The 10,733-nt window shown below is 40.4% G+C and overlaps 1 protein-coding gene across 2 annotated transcripts in view; it reads right to left on the bottom strand.

Annotated features, from left to right (window-relative positions):
- Nucleotides 1-10,733, bottom strand: part of LOC102314304 (CUB and sushi domain-containing protein 1) — a 451,203-nt gene that overhangs the window by 64,250 nt on the left and 376,220 nt on the right. For both annotated transcript variants that reach the window (XM_005915120.2, XM_005915119.2), the window contains exons 33-39: nucleotides 6,139-6,255; nucleotides 5,898-6,011; nucleotides 4,015-4,110; nucleotides 3,667-3,870; nucleotides 2,598-2,722; nucleotides 2,388-2,484; nucleotides 1,416-1,520 (exon numbers count right to left, since the gene is read on the bottom strand). In XM_005915120.2, the coding sequence (XP_005915182.1) occupies nucleotides 1,416-1,520; nucleotides 2,388-2,484; nucleotides 2,598-2,722; nucleotides 3,667-3,870; nucleotides 4,015-4,110; nucleotides 5,898-6,011; nucleotides 6,139-6,255 (858 nt within the window). The remainder of the gene's footprint in view (nucleotides 1-1,415; nucleotides 1,521-2,387; nucleotides 2,485-2,597; nucleotides 2,723-3,666; nucleotides 3,871-4,014; nucleotides 4,111-5,897; nucleotides 6,012-6,138; nucleotides 6,256-10,733) is intronic.

Raw genomic sequence — 10,733 nt, forward strand, 5'->3', positions numbered from 1 at the left:
AACTACCGACCAATAACCTGCCTTAGTACCACATGGACGCTCCTGTCAGGCATCATAGCGGACGAGCTACCAGAAGGCAACATTGCAGACATAGAGGACAGTTACAAGCACCTGGGGATCCCACAGGCAAATTGGAACCATGAAGAGGCCGCTAGAAAAGCTGCAACCACCAAGTAGCTGCAGAGGGTCAGGCAAGTCCTGAGGAGTCAGCTGAACGGTAAGAACAAGATCCGGGCTATCAACACCTATGCCCTGCTGGTGATCAGGTACCCTGCTGGGGTAATAAGCTGGCCAAAGGAGGAGATAGAAGCCAGTGACATCAAGACCAGGAAGCTCCTGATCATGCATGGAGGGGTTCACTCCGAGTCCAGCACCCTGAGGCTATATGCTAAGCGGAACGAAGGAGGCCGGGGGCTGGTGAGTGTCAGCACCACAGTCCAGAATGAGACAGCCAACGTCCATGAATACATCAGGAGGATGGCTCCAACCGACTCCGTGCTCAGTGAATTCCTCAGGCAGCAGAAACTCAAGAAAGAGGAGGAAGAGGAGGAACCATCATGGAAGGACAGGCCCCTGCACGGTATGTACCACCAGCAGATAGATGAAGTGGCTGACATCCAGAAATTCTACCAGTAGCTGGACAAAGCTGGACTGAAAGACAGCACAGAGGCACTAATCATGGCAGCACACAACTCTGAGCACATGATCCATAGAGGCTGGGGTCTACCACACTAGGCAAGATGTGTGTGTGTGTACACACAGAAGTAATATAGCATCCCTAAAAGTGACCAATCTTGCTAGTTTGTGTGCATCAACATGCCATCACAAGGAATTCAGAGCGTAGCAAAACAGACAACGGAGGCTCAAATATGTGCACTCGCTACACACACAGAGAAATGCACGTATTCACACAAACACTGAAACCCCCATGCATATTTACAAAAGGGGACATGTTCATTGATCTAGAAGTGATTCTAAGTTAAAACAACTACAAAGGACTAAAAAGCACAACCATGCTCTGACGGGTGTGTAAAAGCATGATGTTAATATCTGTGTCTATACCTTTGTCCATCTACATATTTGTGTGTGTATGTGCACGCAAGTGAGTGTGTGTCTAAGTCTAGTTGATTCTGTTAAGTCCCTCCAGGTGAGCATTCTGCGTGTGTGCTCCAGTGTGGGTCTCAGTATGTGTGCATGCTCTCAGGCAGTACCAGTTCAGGTCACTGACTCTTGCTATTTAATGTTAAAGTTCTGGCTGTATTGTTGTCTGTGTGCATTTGTAGATTCTTGAAAGAAGAGACCCAAAATCGATTCAATTCTTGGTTCTTGTGCATCAACGAGTATGTTCTTTCCAGCCAATGAATCTAGCATTGCATCGTGCTATCCTAGTATGAATATTAACAGTGTTCCCTTACTTTTGTATTCTAGGTGAAAGCCTGCTGCCACCACACTGATGTCACTTTGAAAGTGAAGAAGGAGCTGATTGGATGTTGAGTTGAGGAGAGCAGGAGCTGTTGTCCCTGAAAAAACACAAAAAATAAAGATATCATAGACCAGGTGAATGATTAGAAAAAGCATTAAAGTTTGAGGAATATAATATTAGATATACAGGAAGGAACCCCTTTCTACATAATGGTGCCTCTTTTTCAGCAAGACTTAGACTATAAGTCTTATTTAAATCCCAGGACCAGCTGGGAAATTATGTGCAGAGAAGGTGAACAACCCCTCACCCTCCATGGATAGCTAGCATTTTAATGTCCTTATGTGAAGCGGCCCTTATCTGCCCCAGTGAAGCTGCTCAGTGGTCAACACCAGATCACTGTGGTTATAGTGGGTAGCTCCCCGGTGTGCCTTCCTTAGAAGGGCGCAGTCAGTTGTGTGTGGGTGGGTGTGTGCGTTGCCCTATGGGCAACATGTTTTATGTGTGATAGCTGTGTGACAGGTATGTGCTTGGGGCAGGTCACAGGGGAAACTCTGCAGGGAAATCATAAAAGGTTAGATCATTCTTTATCCCTGCCTGTCTTCTTTCTATCCCTTTTTTATTTTCCTTTTCCTCCACCTTCAGTCTCATGGTGACACTCTTCTTACTGACTGCTTAGAATTGGAAGAATTCTGTGTCTTAAAAAGATTTATTCTTTATTTAAGATATATATCATATTTTTGGTATTACAACTCATCCATCACAGCTCTCCGGTGTATGCCATATGTGTGTGTATCTATAGTTTAAGAGCTGCCATATCTAATTCATCATAGATCTTGTGTGTTTGTGTGTGTGTGTATCCATAGTTTAGAAGCTGTCATCTCTCATCCATCATAGGACATTGTTTGCATGTGTGTCTGTGCATAACTTAATGCATTTAGGTGCATGTGTGAGCATGCTGTCTTACCAGAAAATGACCCTAATTTGGGAGCTGTCATGTCTCCTCCATCGTAGATCTCCAGAGAGTCCCAGTTGTGCTCAGTAGCAAATGTCATTACTTGGATCTAAATAGCCAACAATGATAATAAATGAACACAACAGCCAACAGCTTCCTCCAAAATTAGTGTATATCCAGTAGACTATGCATTTATATTTAAGTGTATATATATATCTGTACCTGAATCCCAGCCCCTTCACTGACATGAATCCTCCACAGACAATTGAGACTGTTTGGGTAGGGTTCAGGATAGCCAGGAGACAGTATTGTCCCGCGACGTTCAGTCAAATTACCACTGCAGGGAACTAGAATGAAGACATAAAATCCACAATTCTTGGCAAAACATTATAACTAAATGCCAACAGATGGGGCAGGATATTGGAATATGGCTCTTCGTTCCTAAAAACACACAATATGGTCTTCAAATTATAACAACAGCGAGCCAGACAGGAAAAATAGGAAAACAAACACCTTTTATGGCATAAACTGAGGTGAAAGTTGAGGCTTTTTACAAAAAACACAGCTCTCAACAGGAACGCTAGAGTTCATACGGATGCATTTAGTTTTAGAATTAAACTTCAATCATTACTCTCATTAACTAGTACAAGATGCTTCACAGAAAGGACTAATTACTCAAGGCCTTTTTTCATCTGCGTTTTCATCAGTGCTCTCTGGGGATTTTAAATGTCATCAGCGAAGTATCCCAGAATGCACTGCATGCCAACGAGTATGACATTGATGGTGAAGAGCTTAGGCTTAATGCTGCTGTTTGTTTCAGAGGACAGCTGTTAAGTTGTTTTATTAATTTTTTCTGGGTTTTTTTTTCAGGTAGTCCTTCAGTCTTTCGCTTATCCAGATTTTGCATTAATACTTAATAATACTCAAATCTGCACAGACCTGTTCAGGGATCTAAGGTCCTGCTTGCTAGGTGACATCAAGCAGTCATACTGATGACTCTCACCCTGGCTCTCAAAATGACAGTTGGCAATATTTACAGTCATGCCAGGGAAAACAGATATATCTCCCTTTGGTTATCTATTGTTATCTCCTTTGTTGTGTTTCAAATGTGATATCATTCTTACTGGAAGATAAAACTGGATCATTGATTTGAAAGAGATATTGTTTTGCTGTCAGTCTGTCTGATGGTTAAAGTCAAACTACGTGTGGCCTTTGGGGTCCTTTGCACAGTTATCCAAAATTATAAACAACTGGGGACTTTATTGATGCTTAAGACAATTTTTAGTCTTACCTATACAAGTTGGTGTTGTTGTGTTCCACTGCGCAAGGGCACCTGGTACCGCCTGGCACCAAATCGCATTGGATCCCTTTAATAGATATCCTGGATTGCACTCAAACCGAACCACAGAGCCCACTGAGAACTCTGAACCAATCCGCCTGCCATACCGAGGCTCAGGTACTGAACTGCACTGGCTGTCACTGGTCCGAGGGACAGCTACAATAATGAGAGGAATTACATGATTCAAGATGAGGAAAGACAGGAAATAAACATATGAGCAGGGCGACTTTAAATTTAATCTTGAATTGAACATATGTTATTGTGTTTAAGTGAACACATGTCAAACACAGAGAGAATTACCTTGGTAGACAAAGTGAAAGCCTCTAGCTGATTGGCCACTTTTAGCATTGAACCGGAGCATGATCTGATTGGAAGTTGCCAATGGCAGCGTCTCTCCTGAGAAAAAAACAAAACAAAACACATATATCACAATGATTTCAAAATGAATTTTAATCCAAAAACGTTTTTGTAGAAGCTTTAAAAGTAGAAGACAACAGCAACAACATACAGATCCTTTTTAAACCTACATGTGCTACAAAGATACAGACTCTCAGTTCCACAAACATTCACCGTGCATTTAAGTATATGTTAAGTGCCTATATATTTAAGAGTACCAGCTTCCATTCATAACTCAGCAATAAGCAGGGTTTTTCATTCTTTTTCGCTTTTTGGTAAAATATGTGCCTCACAAGAATTAAAATGCAAAACAAAGACGCACACACACGTGCACACACCATCTCAGCAGGCATATACAAACAGAGATTTATATGCACACACATACGCAGGCAAATGAAGTAACAATGATAAATGGGTAAAACATGGCCTGGTGTGGCTGACATTTAGAACCATCATTAGCAGCACGGGGATCAGGATGTGTGTGCGTATGTGTAAGTCTGGTATGTGTGTATGTGAGTTAATATGTTTGTGAGTCAGGGAAATCAGTCAGTTAGGTGGAACAATGTGCTACAAAGCTGTTTGCCCCCTTTTTTCTTGTGTATGTGTGTGTGCGTGTGTGCACATGTGAATGCGTGCGTGAGTAACGGGTAATGATGCGGATAACATTATTTTGTAAAGCGTGGTATGTTTCATTCGTTTTCAGCCAAAAAAAAAACAAAAAACCTCAACGCAAAAAACCCAAATGAACTTCAAGGTATGAGTCATTCATTCTATATATACCATTACCAATTAAATTAGACGGGTTGTATTTATCAGAAAAAAAGGCAGCTACATCCAGTCAACACATCTGATCTATGAGCACAAAAGAGCAAAAATGTAAGCTCGCTTGTCTTTTTATCAAACTCTAAACCACTCCACTATTATAAGGAACTTTACTCGTAGTTGTAGTTACATTGTTTACTAAACACAGTCATTTTCTTCCCTTATAATTCTACAAGCAAAAGGAGGTAGAAAAAGTGGGGGAGAAAAAGAATAAACACAAGAAAGAAAATATTCTGAAAGTTATGATTTTGACATAAAGGAACTAAACGTCACTTCTAAGGGGATTCCCCTGCAGCGTGCCTCCAGGCCATAACACACGAAATTCACACAAAAGTTAAACTCTGAGGCGATGCCTTCGCACTTTACCAGCAACGATGTTAATCATTATATTTTTTTTTACTTAACAAATTATTATTAATATCCTTTCATCTAGATCAAATTAGTCATATCTTTCTATTTCCATCCATCTGTATTACTGTGTAAAGACTCAAAACATTGGCAAGCTGGGGTGACTCAAAGTTGGAAGATAAGAAAACCCATGGAGGATTCTGTTAAGGAGTATCAGTGCTACTGTATGTTGTATGGCCCCAGTGAGACGCTTTCCACTGCTGATTTCCTCTTGTAAAGATAACCCGTAATGGATTTTCACCAAATACATCACTGTCAAATAAATTGTGATAACGACCACTGGTGCTGTGTTCTACAGCCCCCCAGAGCTGCTTTCTTACAGAAGATTTCATTATTTTTCTCTTTCGAAAACAGCTCAACAGTGCAAAAAAAAAGGAAAAAAAGGAAAATTGTAGGTGGGGCAGCTTTTCAAAAGTATAATATCATGCATATATAAGTGAAAAAACAATAAAACAACAGTTTCTTTGATGACAATGTAATATTAAAAAAATATAAAAACTGCATTCCTCAGGCTGTGTCTGGCTGTTTCTGGCACTAGAGTTGATCAACAGACTCACCTGAATGTGAACCAGCCAGGGAGCTGAGCAATCGGGCGTTGTCATTGGGTCCATCAAACAGTTCCACTGAGTCATTCATTGCTGTTTGGAAGACAGCAAACTGACCAAACACCACTGGACAAAAAAAAAAAATAGACAAATAAAAACAAATTTGGACAAATGATTATTTCAAAATTTGAACAAGTCTTCTGTGCTTTGATTACAAGACTGACTGTAAGCAGTTTTGTAATTATGCACTTACCGAACTGAGGCGACACTGTGATGTAATAGGAGCAAGTCTGTTTTGTCGTGTAGTTTAAAGGATAGTTTGGAGACAAAACGACCCCTTCAGATCCACCGTACTGTCCTCCGCATGGCGCTGTGCACAGAAGGTGATTATTAGAAGCTTTTCATTTAATAGATTTTAGAATGTTATTTAGATATTTTACAACTACAGCACAATAGCCACATGTTTTATAAAGTAGTAAATAAACACAGTATTTGAAAATATGCATACCAAAGTACACAAAACCAGGGTATTCTAAATTAAATGAACTCACACTGATGCACACAAATTTTGATTGTTGCAAATTGTGGAGATACTACTGCACAATTAAAAGTGTGCACGTAGCTGCAGTTCTTGGACATATAAAAACCGTATTATTAAAGAACAGTAGATACCGAAAGGACGTAGAATACCAACCCAATACTAATTATTCATCCAACCTGTTGTTTAGCCCAAACAGGTCACCAATCAATCACAAGGTCAACACAGAGAAACAGACAACTACCTACAGCTAGAGTCACCCGCTAAACTAACATGCAAAGAGCAGGAGGAAGTCCACGGAGGCACATGAGAACTTACAAACTCGGCACAGAATGCATCCGACTGAGAGGTTTAAACCAGGAGCCTTGTTGCTGTAAGGTGACAGTGCTAAGTACTACACTAACATGCTGTCCCCAATATTAATTAATTTGATGTTAAAAAGACACAGATGCAACTTAGTATGCAGGACTTGGCATTGGTATGTAATATGATACGGTGGTGGTCATATTCATAGCGATGATTCAGGTCTGAAATCCTGTCTCACAGAGCATTTTATCAGTGCAGCAGTAACCCCTTGCTCACTTGCATTAATGAAGTTGAGCCCTTCAGGCTCACAGCAGTCTGCTAACATTTGGTATTAACTATATATCCAAACAAATGTGTTTGCGATGCTCTCCATAATATTTCTGCATAAGCTCCACCTGCTACTTTGTAAAATGATTTTAGTAGTTTCCTAGAACCTCTACAACGACGTTAGATCAAACATGTAAATGTATGAGTAATGCAGAACTACATAATATTTATCAATTCAAGTGTGATAAATGTTTTTGAATCTTATTGTCTTGAGAGTAATCACTGTTCCAAAATGTATATAAAAGGCAGTCCTAGGCACTATGAAATAAATTACTCCCTCAGTACATTCAGCTTCTGCTAGGTAAGACTTACAGTGGAGCTATGCAATTACTTGGCTCACAGAATCATATTTTAGGATGGTTCATTAGTTAACAGCACATTTAAATACTGTTAACTGGAAACTGTCCATTCATTAGAGGATGTTTGCTTGTTTGTGTTGGTTCCATAACAGACTGGAAATCTGCTTAATGGATAAAATTCTCACACGGTGTCATGACCTTATATAATATAAATAAATATAGACAAAGATAAACATAGCCATCATTTAGAGTACAGAACAGTGAGTTTTTGTTCAGTGACATGTTGTTGTACTCATCTATTGCACATTGTACGCATATTTTTTATGCGTACAATGTGCACAAAGTTTAAATGTTGCGAGCCATTTAAAGGTTTAGAAGGTTTATACTCGCAACCAAGTGCAGGAATGTCTATAATTTGGTTCTCTTTTTTTATTTTTTATTTCTTATCAAGTGTACTTTTCTTTCAATCTCCAGAGTGGCAGGAAAAAAATCACGTGGATAAGGTGAAAAGGAAACACTCACCTCGCCCTCATTACTATCACTGAGCAAAGCCCTCAACACCCAGTGGAACTGTGGAACTGCTCAGTGGTCAACAGATCAAAGTCTGTTTGTTCTGGACAGTCTCCAGGAGTGACACTGTGCGAGTGTGATCAGTAACATATCGAAAAAGCACACGTTGACTATCAGTAGCAATTATCTGAAAAAACTAAATATCAAAATTTAAAAAAATGTACCCTAACTTGCAGAAACAAATGCCCTTACATATCCTTAACATCAAGGGTCAGCGTAGCCTCATTGTTCCACTTCAATCTGTTTTTAAGATACAAAGAAAAATAAGATAAAAAACTTGAATCCGTTAGTGTAACTTTAACGCTCTAGGTTACTGATTAGAAGGTCAGGGTTTAAAGCCCCAACACTTCCAAACTCCTACACTGAGCCTGTGAGAAAAGCCCTTAGGCCTATCTGCTCCAGGGGCAACATATCATAGCTGACCCTGGACTTTAATCTGAGGCTCTTAACAAGCTGGGATATGCAGGGGAAAAAATATCACTATACTGTAATACACGTGAAAATAAAAGCATCCTCTTCTGCTCCACTGCTACTCTACAACTAAGGTAACAACATTTCAAGGAACATTTGGCATTAGTGGCCCAACAGTTTCATCCGCTTTGCTGCTTCAGTTATTTAGGGACATAATGTTGCAATAAAGCGTACAGATTTTAGCCATGTCTCTTTTTCATTTTTTTCCCTGTTCCTGGGAGCACTGCCCATTACAAAAGAAGCTGGCAAGCATATCATTACTCTAATCTCTTGCGTTTTTTTTTTCTTTTCTTCTTCTTCTTTTTTTAATCCAACTGACTGCAATTGGCTCCAAAGTTGTTTAGTTTAGCAGAAAACTTGTGTTGTCCCCAAATATCACTTGGGCCGTTGTGGCTCCAAGGCTTTGTTATATAATGTAAACGTCTTCTGATATCTATCTGGGCATGTGCATTTGTGTATGAGAGTGTGTATGTATGATATTCACTTAGGACAGAGCGGAATATATAGGAAATCTCATTTTTCATCTCATCATTAAATGTGGGAAATTGGTAAAATATACATATATTTTTTAAAAAGTGATGTCTCCACTTAACGGAGTAAAAAACAATCAACGACACTGTGGATTCTTTGGGAAAAAAAGCCTCACGCATTTACCCATAAACAACACATCCCATGGCACTATGAAGCATTAAGTGTGATGCAGCAGCAACACTTGGTGGCTATATATCACATTAAAAACAATTCAGGAGAGGGCTATAACAAAGAGCCACATGTTCTTTCATAAGTGAGACCAAAGTTCTTGTGCACCCTCTTCAAAGTAGTTAGTTCCTCTTGACAACCACACAGCGGGATAAAAACTTTAGTGGCTGAATTTATGTGGTGCTGTGCAAGAGCACAGTGTGGGATCTCCTGTATTAGTGTAGTGCAGTTTCAAAAATAGCCTATTAATCCATACCACCAATGCATGACCCACAAGAAACACACCTAACAGTAGCATGTTCCATCTTTTTGCACCCCCAAGGGAGCTGCAAACCTTTTGCGAGAACAGCATGTGGGTGTGCAGACATTTATATTGCAGGTTAGGTCAGCAGAGGTCATTGACATTTGTGTAAGTGTCTCTGAATGTGTGCGTGCATGTGTGTGCACAAAAAAACAGCAGCAACTAGCAAATCTGTCAGTGTCACCTTCCCCGGCACACGCACACACTCACCATGTAAGTCTTATCCCTTCCCTTCTCACCTTGTCCGGCCTCTGCTCTTCTCGTCTTGCTATGGTGTGTATCACTTTGGCTTAGTCCCAATGTGCACCCACAATATCAGCTGTGATCCCTAGTGGACTATAATTAGCGTCACCTCCGTGCTTGTTGAAAGTGTGAGAGCATGGGAGTGCAAAGGTTATAAGGACAGCCTGAGAACTGGGCCAGCACTCTGTGAATTAATATACTGCCTGGGTTAGAGGTCCATCTGTGAAACTAAGAAGTGACACTAAGGGTGTGGGTTCATATGTGGTTTCATAAAACTGTCTGACAGTAATTTAAAACACAGTATCATGTTAGCCTAAACGTTGTTAGTTGGTAGCCCCTCTAATGTTATTTTTCTTTCCCCTTTTGGATGATTTTGAACATCCACTTCAACAGCCCCTTGAGGATAATTCCCTCAAGCAAAGATTTCAGCATTTCAGTCTTGCAAAAACTGTGGGCTCAAAAATTCCACCAGAGAGCCCTGAAGCACTTTCCGATTTCTCAGTAGTACAGCCTTGAGCCCTCAAGGACTTATCTGCAACATATGTCATAGTCTTTGAGTCCATGTGTGGACATTAAGACTCACTCGGTAAAACTGATTTACATCCTAAGAATATAAATACAACAAAACTTGGTTTCTACTTCTTTGCTAGACAGTTGCTGTACTCCCACCTACTCATCCTCCACCTCCTCCCCACTCATATCCCTCTCTACTTTCTTCCTGTTTCCTAAAGCATCATAGTAATCATGCTCTTTCTTTCTTCTATTGATTGATACTTTCTGGATTGATTTTTGTTGTGCTGTAGCATTCAAACCCTCAGGTCTAGAGGTCTTGTCTTGATCTACCCACAATCTCCCAGTGGTGCTGCTCTAGGCTCAGGTGTCAGCCTTATCAAAAGCCTTCACACACACACATGCGCTTTGATCATTCACACCCTCTGTCTCTCTCTCACACACACACACACACAAATAAATGCAAAAGATGCTATGCAAGTCACTCTCTTTCTCTCACACATCTACGAGCTTTGATCATCAACACACACACACACACACACACACGCACACACACACACACACACACACACACACACACACAC

This window comes from Haplochromis burtoni, unplaced genomic scaffold (genome assembly GCF_018398535.1).
Source record: "Haplochromis burtoni strain Fernald_Lab_line unplaced genomic scaffold, NCSU_Asbu1 Contig_11, whole genome shotgun sequence".
Classification (NCBI taxonomy): Eukaryota; Metazoa; Chordata; class Actinopteri; order Cichliformes; family Cichlidae; genus Haplochromis; species Haplochromis burtoni.